The sequence below is a fragment of the Symphodus melops genome (genome assembly GCF_947650265.1).
Source record: "Symphodus melops genome assembly, chromosome: 8".
In the NCBI taxonomy this organism is placed as follows: domain Eukaryota; kingdom Metazoa; phylum Chordata; class Actinopteri; order Labriformes; family Labridae; genus Symphodus; species Symphodus melops.
In genome coordinates, this window is record NC_136698.1 from 13,401,767 (window position 1) to 13,416,958 (window position 15,192).

At 40.4% G+C, this 15,192-nt stretch overlaps 4 protein-coding genes across 5 annotated transcripts; 2 read left to right on the forward strand and 2 right to left on the reverse strand.

Moving 5' to 3' along the window:
* Positions 1–245: 245 nt before the first annotated feature.
* On the reverse strand, positions 246–6,962 carry hdgfl2 (HDGF like 2). Of its 2 annotated transcripts, none has more exons than XM_079349946.1 (16): positions 6,681–6,962; positions 6,125–6,201; positions 5,324–5,465; positions 4,963–5,142; positions 4,486–4,605; positions 4,326–4,394; positions 4,055–4,232; positions 3,834–3,918; positions 3,128–3,425; positions 2,853–2,986; positions 2,692–2,759; positions 2,423–2,493; positions 2,225–2,326; positions 1,818–1,974; positions 1,584–1,701; positions 246–1,406 (listed from the first exon to the last, which is right to left on the reverse strand). In XM_079349946.1, the coding sequence occupies exons 1-16, from the start codon at positions 6,750–6,752 to the stop codon at positions 1,310–1,312; spliced, it is 1,968 nt and encodes a 655-aa protein (XP_079206072.1). In that variant the 5' UTR covers positions 6,753–6,962; the 3' UTR covers positions 246–1,309. The 2 variants fall into 2 exon arrangements, with proteins under 2 accessions (XP_079206072.1, XP_079206071.1); XM_079349945.1 differs by having other exon boundaries at positions 4,055–4,235; positions 6,681–6,961.
* Positions 6,963–7,751: 789 nt separating this feature from the next.
* Positions 7,752–9,795, forward strand: fh (fumarate hydratase). The gene has a single exon (XM_079351343.1). The coding sequence runs from the start codon at positions 7,878–7,880 to the stop codon at positions 9,375–9,377; it is 1,500 nt and encodes a 499-aa protein (XP_079207469.1). The 5' UTR covers positions 7,752–7,877; the 3' UTR covers positions 9,378–9,795.
* An 85-nt stretch (positions 9,796–9,880) lies between these two features.
* Positions 9,881–12,811, reverse strand: fam32a (family with sequence similarity 32 member A). Its single transcript, XM_079351345.1, has 4 exons — positions 12,544–12,811; positions 12,043–12,187; positions 10,251–10,304; positions 9,881–10,091 (listed from the first exon to the last, which is right to left on the reverse strand). Exons 1-4 carry the CDS (start codon positions 12,615–12,617, stop codon positions 10,023–10,025), a joined length of 342 nt encoding a protein of 113 aa, XP_079207471.1. The 5' UTR covers positions 12,618–12,811; the 3' UTR covers positions 9,881–10,022.
* A 169-nt stretch (positions 12,812–12,980) lies between these two features.
* On the forward strand, positions 12,981–15,140 carry mrpl54 (mitochondrial ribosomal protein L54). The gene is made up of 3 exons (XM_079351344.1): positions 12,981–13,245; positions 13,424–13,580; positions 14,616–15,140. The coding sequence occupies exons 1-3, from the start codon at positions 13,140–13,142 to the stop codon at positions 14,746–14,748; spliced, it is 396 nt and encodes a 131-aa protein (XP_079207470.1). The 5' UTR covers positions 12,981–13,139; the 3' UTR covers positions 14,749–15,140.
* The last annotated feature ends 52 nt before the right edge of the window (positions 15,141–15,192 follow it).

The window sequence follows — 15,192 nt, forward strand, 5'->3', positions numbered from 1 at the left end:
TGTGAAACCAAATAGTTTGATGACATTTTCAGTTTGAAAAAATGAAAAAAAAATCAATATGAAAGTGTGTGTGCAATGCATTATATTTGCAAGTCAAAATAAATAGATGAGAAGCAAAAGAAGAGAAGCTTTCCCTTCTGTTAAGCTGGTAGCAGAAATCTTTTAATACACTATATGGTAGTGTAATTACACCACCAGAACATAAATAACGCCAGTTTAAAAAGAAAAGAAAAGGGGAAACAAAGCCATGCTGAGATTTTTATTCAAGTCTCAACTCAGTGATAGAAATGCTTTACCAATTTACATAGCACTAAAAACACTTGTTTTATGCATATGACGGAAAATGGCAAAAAAAAAAAATGCTGCAGCTAAATGAGATCTCAATAGCTTTAAAGAGCAGTTTTAATATGTACATTTACTCCATATATTATGCACGCTACTGAAAGCAGACACTGCGAGGAGACGAGATGTGCAAGGTGTTCAACTCCACAGCAATTACTATTTTAGACAACTGTACTGTAGATGCAAACAAGGTGTATAAAAAAAGTGGGAGGACCCATGTTGGAAAACAGTTGTGACTCCGTTAATGGCTTTACATTTCAGACTGGATTAACTGGAAGAAGACCAGATAACTAAAAAAAACATAAAAGACCTACAAATAGTACTTTTCTGCTCACACAATGCCATACACTCATTCAAGAGGCCTTTCTGTTGTTTTTGTAGGCTTTATAAAACAGTAAGCCAAATGACACAACGGGCAGCACATATCTTCAAGTCAAACAAACATAACATCACGGCTCCTCTTCTGCCCAATTTTCTCGACAAGAATCATCAAATTTTCATCTCATACTTGCCCCCCCCCCAAGTTAAATTCTGATTAGAAGTGCTAAAAATGTCATTGTTTAATATACATAAAGGTATGAAAGACCAAAGTAAGAGTTCATGTGGTAGAAAGACAAATCAGCCAGGAGAAGGGGGGGATCAGAGTGAGGATCCAGGACGGGCAAGTGTCGTATAAAAGAAAAAAGTACATTTCAGAAACACGCAGCGCCACAATCTATCACACTAGTTAGCTTGTCCTTTTTGTTGTGATAAATAAGGGACCAGACTGGTTGAGCAACAGGGCCTTCTGGTTTGATATCATTGTACAACAAATGACCAAAACATCAACCTTGGTGTAACAGATACATAAGGAAATGCCGGGTGTGTGTTGCAATGTTGTTGGCCCAGGAGGATCGCATGATGTCAAACAAAGAGGCCACCATCTTTAGCACTTGGTCCACTGCAGCGGTGGTTAAAGGTCTTTCATTCAGCTCTCTACAGCAGGCGGCTCTGTCTCTGCCGAAATGGAGTTTTCTGCTTCTTCATACCTGCGAGTCTGTTCAGCGGGGCTGTCCGGGCTCAATCTGAAGAGAAATGCAAAATGTTGGATGAAATAAGTTGTACATTGAAACACTGGGTTGTACATTCGAGTTATAACAAATGCTGTTCCATTTTACAGATTCCATTAAGTGGATGTCTGATTTCAGCTCAGCTGTCTGTATCACATGCAGGTAGAGTAAAGCTCCATATGTGAAACTCACCTGTTTGGACTCGATGCTGTGTCATCATTATTCTCCTCCTGGACAGGTGATTTTGGTTTTTCATCTATGTACATATCATCTTTTTTCTCTTCCGATTCCCCATTGACCGGAGTGGAGTCTAGACAAAGAGGATTTTCATTAAAATAAGATTTTTTTTTTCTTATATATAATCTATAAGAAAATAAAAAAGAGAGTTGTGTAGAACACAGATAGTTCCAAAGTGTAGCTTTTTACCTGTGTTTTCTGTCCGTTTCTCATCATCTTCTGGTTCCTGGTCGTCTGTTTTAGGTTTGGCTGCCATCTCTGACTTGCCCACAAAGCGAAGCTTTAACTTGTTATAGACCTCACTGGCTTTTGCCATGACTGCAGTGCTGGATTTATACCGCCGAATCTATAGTGCACATAATAAAAACAAACACAAATTGACAAACAAAAAAAAATGTTCAACCCCTTAGACGAGGTGAAATACTGCATGTATCATATGTTTAAATGCACATGTCACTGAATCAAAGACCCCACTTATTTGAGGCCCTATGTACGTTTTTCCTTCATTCTGACTCTGTGTTACCCTGACTTCATTTACAATAAGTTACAAAACAACTAAAAATCATGGCCGGTCAATCAGTGAACAAACATAACACCTTCTTTAGTGTGGCAATCACTTCAGCGTTCTTATGGAGGATTTGGCTGGTGACAGGTACTGCCTCAAGTTCTTCCAAGGCTTGTAGACACCGATCTATGTCCTAATATAAGAACAAACAAAAATAAATTACAATTAGTACTTATGTTGATGAAAAAAACACAAAGAAAGGAAGTTGTATTCAACCAAAGTCACTCACTGGGTTGTCCACTTTGAGTGCAAACTTTATATCTGTGTGGAGTTTCTGGAGCTTCTCTTCTGGTGTTGCTTCTGTATGAAGACATGGCAGGCAGGTCAATGTTGTCAGCTTATAGTCAAGTTTATTTATAAAAGACTTTTAAAAGCAATATGTTGACCAGTGTAGTGCTGCACGGGGGAGACTATCAAATTTAAATCAAATGACAATAAAAGATCAAGTGCAATCGCACACAAATAAACATACACAAGAGCCACTGTACAAACACTGACCCTTTTTCTTTTCCACCTTCTTCTCTGGCTGCCTCTCTGGTTTGCGTTTGGGTTTTTCAGGCTTAGACCTGGAGGGGGGGGGAACAAGAGAGTGAAAAGAGTGAGAGGCAACTCTGTGATCTGTGTACATTAAATGTTAATGAAGTTGTTAATGAACTCACCTGGCTCTAGACTTCTCCTCTGACCGTCTGGCTTTCTTCTCTTTTAGCTCCTTCTCCTTTCTTTCTTTCCTCTCCTTCTCTTTCTTTATTCTGGCCTTCTTCTGCTGATCTGGCTTCTTGCTCGGTTTCTTTGCCTTTTGATGGGAACAGAAGACACTGGCCTCAGCAGCACATAAACGTTCCAGGGTCACACGACTTTGACTAGGCCGGGTGTAACCGATGAGGTCGATGATTGTTATTGAAACTATCAGTATGTGCATTTAATAAGAATGTACCTCAGCTGGTGGTGGAGAGTCAGAGTCTGACGGCGCGGGAATGGGGGGTGGAGGAGGTTTTTTGGACTTCTTTAACGGATGATCATCTACACCTTCGTCTGAGCTACTGCTGTTGTCACTGTCGCTCCCTTTTTTTACTTTATCCTTGTCTCTTTTCTTTTGCTCATCCTCCTCCTTCTCTCGCTCGCGTAGCCTGCGGAGCTCCTCTGCCTCCTCCTTTTTCCGGCGCTCCTCCAGCTCTCGTCTGCGCTCCTCGTCTCGTTTCTTCCACTCACTGATGTGGTCAGTTTCACTGTCACTGTCAAACAAACAAAGCTGCCTTTTCAAAACAGACTACATATATAATAAATAATAATATTAAAAAAAAACCCAAACAGGCGGTGTTTAGATTCCCTGTTTACCAGAAACGCATCAGAAGTGTCTGATCAGACCTCCATTCAACAATCTTACAAAAAAAAGTTTTCTTCTCTGTTATTTTGTCAAATTTAATTGCAAAGTAAATCACAATAAAATCTGGGGTTTTTTTCACGTGCTAGCGTGTAAGTGAGCGAGAGTGAAGCAGCTGTGTATCTGTAATCTACCGATACCGAGGACCGCTGGCTTCACTAGAATTACAGAGACATTCGAATCCGTTCCCAGAAGGTTATATTATCTATCAGACGATGATTGCCGATGGGTTTCAAGATTGCTTTACAGCCAATCACACCTGTCGCTGTCGGAGGATGATGAAGGCGCTCGTTTTGCTGGGGGAGGTTTTGGTTTCCGTGCACGAGGCTTTGGTGCAGGCTTCTCTGTAGATGAAAAATAAAAGTACTTTAAGAGACATTTACATCCGCAAAACACATTAATTATTTACATTTCAGAAATGTTCCACTTATGTTATGCAAAAATCTATCAAGCTAATCATAAATAAGAATAACTCCACACCTTTCTTACGTGCTTGAGGACCCTTCCTGGGAGGTGGATCTGAGTCTGAGTCGGACTTTGAGCCGGAACGGGAATCAGAGCCCGACAGCGCTGGTCGCGGCTTCTCATCCTCTGAGTCGCTGTCCGCTACTTTCTTCTCTGAACCTGATCTTGACTCGGAGTCTGACCCAGACATGGCCTTCTGAAACATCCCAGAGAAAAGGGAATAAAGTTAGAGAGAAAAGAAGGAAAACAATTCATCCATTAGACACAAATGTGGCTGATCATTCACCTTCTTCTTCCCTCTGCCTCCTGCTTTCTTTCCACCTCGTCCACCAGATTTCTTCTCTGGAGTGAAGTCCTGTTGGTAGAAAAAAAAAGGCGTTTAGAGGCAGTAACATTTCAGATTATCCAACAATCCCAGCATGTTTAGTGTGTGTGGGTGTAATTACCTGGTCACTGTTCTTTCCGGAGTCAGACTCTGAAGGTGTGGGTTCTGATTCAGAGGCAGATCCACTCTCGTGGTCTCGGTCGCTGGATGAGCCTCGTGTCTTTTTTGGAGGCGGAGGCCTCTAAATTAGAAAACATAAACTCGTAAATTTAAAGTATCAGCAATGTATCTGCAGATCTTTTCCCACCTGTGTTCAATTAATCAAGGCTCTTTACTGCTTTTGTCATTGCCATGACAACTTCTGATATAAAAAAAAAACAGAATTCCTGCCAGTACCTTCTGTTTTCAGTCTTTAGAGGACAGACCAAAAGACAGTCTAAGGATTGCTAAATTTGAGGTTGACTTTAGTGTTGCTGATATCACTTGATTGTGTAAGACCATCCCTTTTCAAAACAGTTATGTGAATAAGAATGTCATTTTCTAATAACCTTCAAGACGAGATTTACTTCCTCCGGCAGTGAAATGTAAAATCAATTACCTTAGCAGGTGGAAGCTTTCGCTTCACCCCGACTTCCCTTCCTTGGTCTTCACTCCCAGAATCCGAGTCAACCTCACTTGCAGATTCTGCTTTCTGAGGCGCTGGGGCTACTTCTTGGTCCTCGTCCTCATCACTTCCTCCTCCAGCATTGTTGCCCTCACTGTCAGAAGAGCTGGCGGGCTGCAGATAAATCAGGGAAAAAATAAAATAAATGGAATGACACAGAAGTCTTGATTTCAAATACAGCTGCCTATAAAGCCCGTCAAAAAAAAAAATCTACTTTTACTGCGTCTTTTAGAGTAGGAGGTTATGTTGAATTCTAGATGCTTCAGGTATAAGGTATAGGTATTCATATCCTTACTGCAGGTGGAGCACTGTAGGAGGCATGTGGATTGTTCTGGATCTCCCATAAACCTTCATTGAATCCCTTCCGTTTATTGGGCTTCCCATAGCGTTCGGCGTACTTCTCATAGGCAAAAAGGTCCTTTGCTGCGAGGAATGCTCTGTGAAAAATGAAGGGATGTTTACACTAGGATCAATACAACTATTCATACAAAAATCTTCCCGAATCAGGATATTAACATCAGGAATCCTGATGTTCTTGTCAGAAGTTATTAAACATCAGGAATCCTGATGTTAAAAGAAACAGGTTTGCATTGATGTTAGGTATGCACTGCACACACACACCAACTGTCAATCAGAAGACTGTGCCCTCTAGTGATGGATTAATATATTGCAGGTGCCATCTTGTTAAACAGATGGTGACTGATGCCAGAGGAGAGCTTTCAACGTCTCTCTAAAACACACTGCACATTCAATTTGGCACAATTCAATCGTTAAGAGGAAACCAGCAGAGAAGAAAACACCTGAAGAAAGACTGACAGGCAAAAGTATGAGAAAAAAGTATTAATTGCTTCTTCTTTTTTTTTTGTCTCACATCATCGCTCTCAAAATGTTAAAGACTTTCAAACAGACGAGTCATGAAAGACTTCATTTAAAACTGGTGAAGTTGCTCAAAGTATGTCTGACAAAGAAATCTTCAAGACGGACAATAAATGTAAGCCAATGTTGGCTCATTTAAAAACAAGAGCATTTCAGTCATTCCAGTAATAATGTCATTGTTTTTAATAACTTCTGACAAAACAATGTTTCTTATACTCACGTTTCATGTGTTCCAAAAAAGAAAATAGGGATTTTATTAGGTGGAGGTTTCACTGCCCCATCTGCCACATCTTCAATCTGGAAACAAGGACCACACATTTGAAAATTTAACTGTCAAATAATCATTTCAAACTTCAACTCCAGGTAAGTTTATGTTAGACTCAGACATGAAAAGCCGTCTATTAAAGGAAGGTTTCACTCCAAACCAACACAGTGTGGACATTTCTGGAAATGTGATGCACCATGAACTATTTCACCTGATAAGAGCATCTCTTGTAGAAAAACATGAGTTTATGTATAATGTGAGTGACTGAAATAAAAACATAAGCTTTAGTGTTTTAAGGTCTATGCAGATGAAGGTGAGGCCAGCATCATGTTGTTTATTTATGTAGCTCGTGCACTGACAGACTGCATGTCAGCCCTTCAATGAATTAAGACACCGCTTGGCATCTGTATGACATGTATTCATGTTAGACAGTGCCGATGATAAACAGAAAACCTCTCCAGCGTCCCATGCAGAGCAGCTCATCCCCCCTCCGGCTGCTAACGTTACTTACCCTGGCTGGCCAGTGGGGGTACCCCTTCATTTTAGCGAAGACCAGGTCTCCAGGTTGGAAGTTGTGAGGCATTGTCCTGCTCCTCTGTGCTGCCTGGATTTAAAAAAAGGATTCACCTGCGTAGTCTGTCTGCTTCCCACTTCGTTTGCTTTTTATTCAGGTCGACACGAAACCTGAAAACGATGGGGTTAGCTAGCAAGCTAACAGTATACCATCGTTACCGCGAGAAGAGACGGCAGAGTGAAGTCAGCAGTAATTCACTGAGTACTTCCGGTAATCTGTCTTCAAAATAAAGGGCTTTCCATAACGGTCAAATTAGCAACAGAAAAACAAAATGTAAATTAAACTAAAATGCTAATGCAACGTCTATTAACAATCAATAACTAAACTGGCTGGAAAAAAAAAGGGAATATTGGTTTGTGTTAAAAAAAAAAAGTTTCTAGTCACAGCAAAGAGGACCCTATACATTGCTTTTGGAATAAGTAAACCAATACAAGTAGCTTATTTATGGAGAATCTGTCTGTTTATCTTGACAACGAGGACGATTAAAAAAAGCAATAAAAATATGTTTTAAACTGAAATTTGCATCCTATTTGCTAAAAATGTAAATGGGAGGGCGCCTCAAGTCTCACCATCACTGACATGAACCAAGAGTTAAAACATGTTTCAGTTTATTTAACGCATTATACAAACATAGCCCACCTAAAAGTACATTGAAATTTTGTTTTTGATTCTTCTTTAATTAAACGATATTTAACATGAACATAGAAATCATTTTAGTTAGAAATAACCACTTTTTCCCTTGTGTTTTACACACTCGTGTTATTCGTATACAAATTGTACTAACTCAAGATACATGAAAAACAAAATGTTTGTTTTTCTTTCAATCATTTCGACTCAATCAAGCTTTCGATCACAACGACTAAATTGCAACATTTTGCTCACTTTTACTCGACAAAGTAAAACAATCCCTCTTTGTGACACCGGAAAGTCAGTCGTTCAATGTTGTGAGAAGCTTTATTTATCCGGATGAAGTATCCTGATTATCTCCACGCGATACGACGGTCCCCCCGGATGTCCCGCCTTTGTTACCCCACGATTGGCTCTCATGCGATCAGTTTCCTTTCCACCCAATAACAGGTTACAATGTGGAAGGCACAGTTGACCTCCCCCCGGATTCACCTCTAATGAGAAACCATGTTTAGGTCTTTGAGACGCGTGCAGCAGTTTAACTGCAAACTCCTGACTTTACAAAGGGTTAGCGTGAACTCCAAACTCCCTCTCTGTACGTCCAGGATGGCCAGCTCAGAGTACAGGCTCGAGCGGGACACTTTCGGTGAGCTCAAGGTCCCTGCTGATAAGTACTACGGTGCTCAGACTGTTAGATCAACCATGAACTTCAAAATTGGGGGACCGACTGAAAGAATGCCGATCCAAGTGATCAAGGCCTTCGGGATCCTGAAGAGGGCGGCGGCTGAAGTCAACACGGAGTTCGGCCTCGATCCAAAGATAGCAAATGCAATCATCCAGGCTGCAGATGAGGTATCAGCTGGTAAACTGGACGATCATTTCCCTTTGGTTGTATGGCAGACCGGATCTGGGACTCAAAGCAACATGAACGTCAATGAGGTGATCAGCAACAGAGCTATTGAGATCCTAGGGGGGAAATTAGGCTCAAAGGATCCTGTGCACCCTAATGATCACGTGAACAAGAGTCAAAGTTCAAATGACACCTTCCCAACTGCCATGCACATTGCTGCAGCCACAGAAGTCCACCAAGTCCTGCTGCCTGGCCTGCAGACTCTGCACGACGCTCTGGCTGCCAAGGCTGAAGAGTTCAAAGACATCATCAAGATTGGGCGCACACACACTCAGGATGCTGTCCCTCTCTCACTTGGACAGGAGTTTAGTGCTTATGTCCAGCAGGTGAAGTACAGCATTGAGAGAGTGAAGGCCGCCATGCCCCGGGTGTACGAGCTGGCGGCAGGAGGCACAGCAGTTGGAACAGGACTCAACACCCGCATTGGCTTCGCTGAGAAAGTGGCCTCCACCGTTTCTTCTCTCACAGGCCTGCCATTTGTGACGGCGCCCAACAAGTTTGAGGCTCTGGCCGCCCATGATGCTCTTGTGGAGCTGAGTGGAGCCTTGAACACAGTGGCAGTCAGCATGATGAAGATCGCCAACGACATTCGCTTCTTGGGGTCAGGACCTCGCTCAGGCCTGGGAGAGCTCATCTTACCAGAGAATGAACCAGGAAGCAGCATCATGCCAGGCAAGGTGAACCCCACGCAGTGTGAGGCCATGACCATGGTGGCGGCCCAGGTGATGGGGAACCACGTCGCCGTCACCATCGGAGGCAGCAACGGACACTTTGAGCTCAATGTCTTCAAACCCATGATGATCAAGAACGTGCTGAACTCGGCTCGGCTCCTCGGCGACGCCTCCGTCTCCTTCACCAACAACTGTGTGGTGGGCATCGAGGCCAACATAGAGAGGATCAACAAGCTCATGAGCGAGTCCCTCATGTTGGTCACTGCCCTCAACGAGCACATCGGTTACGATAAAGCTGCCACCATCGCCAAGACGGCTCACAAGAAAGGGTCCACGCTGAAGGCTGTGGCGGTGGAGCTGGGCTACCTGACTGAAGAGCAGTTTGACCAGTGGGTGAAGCCGAGCGAGATGCTGGGGCCAAAGTGAACTTGGACAAACCAAATGCATAACATAAAAAAACAGATGGAATTGTAAAAACAGAACATTTCCTTAAACATGAAAATCTTTTCTTTTAATGAAACCAGAGTCCTCTGTTATTGCAGCTTCTTCTTACATTGTGTGTACTTACTGTTGTACACTTCACTTGTCTGCAATTACATATATTTGCATTGTGGTGTTGAAAGCTAATGTACCAGTTACTCAACAGCACACTTTGTGCATTTGTTCACTAACTTTATTCTGGAATAGTTCAGATACTCGCCAGAATCAGTTGGTTCTTTCAGATGTTCACACTGCGCTCTCCTACATGGTTCAACATGCACGACTGTACCTTTAATTTTCTTACAGTATGTGTCATTTTAGCGGGTCATTTGTGCAATTAAACGTGAATTTTATGAAATGAAAATGTTTTCCTCATTATTAAAGTCATCTTAACTCATACTGTTATAATAAACATCTTTGAAATACATGAATTAGATCACATCTTGACATGTCTTTACAAAAATCTTTTATTGTATCCAGTAGAACTTAAAACAAAAATGAATCGATGCCGACTGCACCCATTTAGATAATGTATGAAGAGAGAATTACACATTAAAATAACATGATGAAAACAAAAAAGAAAATTTGCTCCTATTTGGTCCAGCTGACTTTGGGAATGTCATAATGTTCTGTCAGGTTGTCCAGATGGCGATTAAAATCCTGGAAAAAAAATAATTACAACTGTTTTTATGCATATTTCTTCGTGATATGCTCTTTTCATATCAATGAAAATACAAACAAATCTACAGACAAAATAACAGCATATTTGGGGGTAAAAAAAACAAACCTCTTTAATAATGTCAGTGTGACATTACCTACCTCGACTCTGAGTTTGTGAGTCTTCGATGCTTTGTTCAAAATCCTCTCCATTTGCTTTTGAAAAAAAGGAAAGAAAGAAAAGTCACAAATAAGCTGAAATATTCATACATCAAAACTGACTTTGGAAAAAATGAAAGTCAAGGAAGAATTGGGAGAGGATATTTTATTTCCTGAAATATAAACAACTATTTTCCCATGTCACTGGGCAGTAGTCATACAGTAGTCAACAGACCATCAGAAAAAGAGACGCTCTGTTCTTATTCTGGAGCTTCATTTGTATACTTCTATGAACTTTGTACTCTAAGTTAAAGGGCCGATAACTGTTGTCACTGGATGTGAACATTCAACAAACTAAGACCATGAAACATCGCACACTACCCTGCTAAACAAGGCAATTTCAGGATGGAATTATTCTACCATGCTTTTCCGATCTAAACAGTACTTTGGTTTACAGCCAAATATTTAATTTCCTCACAGTTGAAGTATAAAAAAAACAATTGGCCAATTTCATCCCCATAAAATATCAATGAATATAAATACAAAAACTGTCCTATAAATCCTTACAAGTGCAGTCTTGTTTTAAGAAGCAAAAAAACTGTTGAGTTTTTTTTTTTTTTTTTTTTTTTTAAATACACAACAATTTTCAGCTTTCAATCGCCATTTTTTCTACCCCAATCCTTGACTCATCACTGCACTTACCGTGCACATGCTTCCACAAGTGGGGGCTAAGAATGTTTGAGCAGCTGCCCTTTTGGCCCTGACATCCAAAGAGGCCCTTGTTCAGGCCTTTCTACTGTTGTGATTTTGAAAGGGGCAGGTGCAAAAGTGTGTTCATGAAAAAGTAAAAAAAAATAAAAATGTTTATTTGACTCGAGATAAAAAGAGCCGGCAGCCGATGTGTCGATGGGTGACATGCCATACAGGGCCAGTTGTGATTGCAACAGACAGAAGGTTGAGGGATTTCTCTGCATCAGGGGTCATTTTAAATGCTGCCGGTAAGTCATAGTTTCTATTAACGCTCATAGTAAAGGCAGCTACCGCACAACAGGCGGTAGTAGATTTTTTTGAATGTATGTGTAAGTGTTACAGACGTTAGGGGATCCCTTTGGCCATGGGGAACATGTGGGGCTGGTGATTTACCACCTCGTCAGGTAATCCAGGTGTATTAACAGCTTTACTCTCCACTCCTCTCATGCATGTCACAGGTCTGTTTTCTGCAAGCGAGTTTTATTGTGTTGCATAGAGTCAGTGTGCCAATTTGCAATATGTGGCCACTGTTTCAGAAAGTGTCACATGGATTTGCACTGGGAATCTGGGCTTATTGAGGTCTGTATGTTGGCAATTAATTTAAGTGTGTCTGTTGAAATAAGATCATGTCCTTTACTGCATGACCAGGTGTCACGGAAATTAAGGACATTTTAGATTTACATTAAGCTTACATAATGTTTGCCATTTTTACAAGTGCATACATTAAACAACATCATACTAAATGATGCACCAACTACACACAGGCTACTTGTGTTAAGAAACTCTGCAGGGTTGGTATGGTGCAGAAACAACTCAAACGTTTAGCCAATATGTTAAAAATAAAAGTGGGGTTAGGGTTCAGAAAATGGTTCAGAAAATGGATACATAACAATTGATCAGAATGCAGGAAACTAAATGTTTGGCGCTTAAAATCTTTAACTGTAAAATTTCCTGCCTAAAATACTGCCTGTGTCCCTTCTCTTCCACTTTGAGCACCTTCCCCTCTAAAGGTGTCTGCAGTTAATAGGAGAACCATAAAACGTACCCTTTTTTCTTGCATCTTGTCAAAAGCAACTTGTGCTGGTGTCCTTTTGTCAACGTATGCTTTCGTGGGTTTCCCCTCTTCGTCATCTTGATGGGTCACAACCTGCTCCAGGCGATGCTTACTCTCTTTATCCTTCTTCTTCTTCCTTCAAAAAACCCCCAATACAACTCGTGACTAAACAGATAGCCACTCTCATTAACAGACAGATTGATAATTAGATCTCGTTGACCAGATGTATCCTTTTTTTTAATACCTAACCCTAAATCATAAAGAAATTATCAAGGTATTTGCTGTAAGTTTTCAAACTAAATAACTAAAGCATCTCTCTGAGGAGTTTTAAAGTAACAGATTAGTATTTTATCAAACTATAATCCACATTAATGTTAAAATGACATTTTGCTAATGTAGCAACAGTATTTTAACACAAGAGCAAGCCAGCTGTTATTTAAGCTCAAACTCTCTCATTAACAACATTTACAAAGATTATTTGACAATACTTACTTTTTTCCAGCGGAAATGTCCCCTATACCTTTTAATTTCAGGGTACTCTTCTGGGCCATTGCGTACTCAGACATTTTCGAGGTTTCGAGAATTTCTGTTGTTGTCGTCGTCTTCTTCTTCTTCTTCGTTCTTCTTCTGCTCTCAATTTATTGTTGGATATCGTTTACTGCATACCGCCCCCTACTGTACTGGAGTGGATATACCTTTTTTTTAATTACTTGCCAACCTTATGTCATGATAGAAACAAAAAAAAGAGCTATTCCGAGAGTTCTTTCTACCCAGACGTAGACTATTATATATTTAAGAACAATTTTCTTTAAGAATCTTCTTTTTCGTCTATCTTCTTCTTCGATTTTATTAATGTACGCTTTTGAGTACAACTGTGCTGCCACCTGCCGGAATGAAGTAAAATAACATCGACGCGTTTTTTTTAGTGCAGTCTTCCTGTAGTGTGTCCTCCCGTCCAGAGTACGGCAGCAAATTATTTTCCTTGAGCCATAAACAGAAAAAAAAACGGAAGTTGAAGGGACTCTGAAAGTCAAACTGTAGCATGCTGCGCTTCGGTTTAAAGTAACCCACATTAATTATAATCAAACATGTCAGGTAACGGGTTATTTCGGGTAGTCACATTAACAAACTGCATCATGGGCAGGACAAACACGGTGAACAGACAACAGATATGTGGCTACGCGAAGAAAGTTGGTAAGTGATGAGGACATCTACCGTCTTTATTCTGTGTGTTGTAGCAGCTCGGATTCGTCCATTCACATGGATAAACTATTAGCACAATACCTTTTTTAAAATAGCTGTTATAGCAATAATTAAAGGCTTGTATGTATCTGCAAGTATTAAAAAAAACTGGCTGTCCTTTTGTTTGCAGCGGCCAAAGGGAAGGGTAAAGGCGGGTTGAAAGAGGAGCTGAAGGGTCCAGAGGTGTGCAAAGACCCTGTCAGGCTGACTTCTTATGCAGTGGGTGTCAACATCCTCAAGCAGGGCGAAGATCCTCAGCTGAAGCCTGCTGAGCAATATCCAGAGTGGTGAGGGCTCAGTTTTCTCTATTCTTTGCCAATATTATCATTGTTTTTGTCATTTGTAAGTCTTTTTTTGTCCAGGCTAATTGTTGAAATACCATTTATAATTTAAGCATTTAAGAATTGTTTCTTCATGTTCAGATGTTTTTAAGTAGATCATCTACTTTTCAGTCATAATATACCTACATATGGAAAACTGTCCAGTACTTCCATAATGCATGAATGCTGGGAAGTACTTTAAATTGCTGTCAAAAATACAGCAGCTGCACCTGAATATAAATTGAGGTTGAGAACAGGATGGTTGCGGCCGAAAAATACGGGAGTTGTTCTGGTAGCTGGAGAGGTGCCAGGGCACTTCTGCCAAAACTGTTCTTTTGCTCTCCCTGCATTGCAAAGCAGCCCCACTCTAACAACCCCTCCACTAGTACATGGAATATCCTGTTTGTGTGTGTGTGTGTGTGTGTGTGTGTGTGTGTGTGTGTGTGTGTGTGTGTGTAGGTGTGTGTGTGAGAGAGAGAGATACAGGCCTATGTGTGTGAGAATCATTTCCCTAAAATAAAAGAGTGTAAACCAGAATTTCCCCTTAGGGATTAATAAAATATTTCAAAATCAAAATATATACTAATAATGTTTGAGGTCCCACGAGAAACACTAACACTGGACACACCTGGACGACATTACAAAACACATTCAAATTAAATACAGTGCTTACCATGGGTCAGCTGTCCTTCTGGTCTATAATCTAATGTATGTATTTGTCTGTGTTGTTTTTGTCTTTTATTTGTTTTAATTGTACTCTCAACATCGTTGTAAATGATGCATGCCCTCAATGATTTCTCGAGAATAAATAAAGGTCAAATTGTCAAACAGTTAATCTGTATGATTGATGTTTTGTTTCAGGGCAGACAGGAAATGCCATGGGTATTTAAAGTAAAGCTCATATTAAATCAAATTGTCTGTATGGCTAAGAATACTTGGCCAATAGTTTCTTTCATGGTTGTTCTATTATCTGACTGCCCTCTTCTTTCATCTTTTCCTCAGGTTGTTCCAATTGAACCTGGGGACGCCTAAGAAGCTGAATGAGCTAGATTCGGACTCCTGGGAGTACTGGAAGCGTTTGAGGAAGGAAAACATTTGGCGTTACAACAGACTTCATAAAGGGAAGAAGTTTTAGGACTTCCCCGGACTCATTTCTTTCTGTATGTTGGATTTCTTTGGACACTGTGGACTTAACTGCCTTACATGGTTTATGTTGATAGGTAATATTCAGCTTCTATTTCTATGAAATATCATACCAACTCTTTGCCACCTCACTAATGTTGTTAATGTTAATTCTGCAGCATATTTAATGACCCTCTCATACTGTGAATGTGGTGAATTCCTGAAAACTAAGTCAGCATCATAAGCTGAAGAAAGGAAGACTAAAAGTTGAGTCTAGACCTGTAAACATAATTCCAGGCACATTTAGTAATATCACATAGTGTATATTCATGTTTCTTCTACAGCAGACAGTAATTGTCCTGAAATGAATGACGTTCAAATTAAAATGCTTGTAATAAAAATAAATAAAAACAGAAAAGTATCCTTGTGCTGAGACGTTGTGATTTTTAGTAGGTAA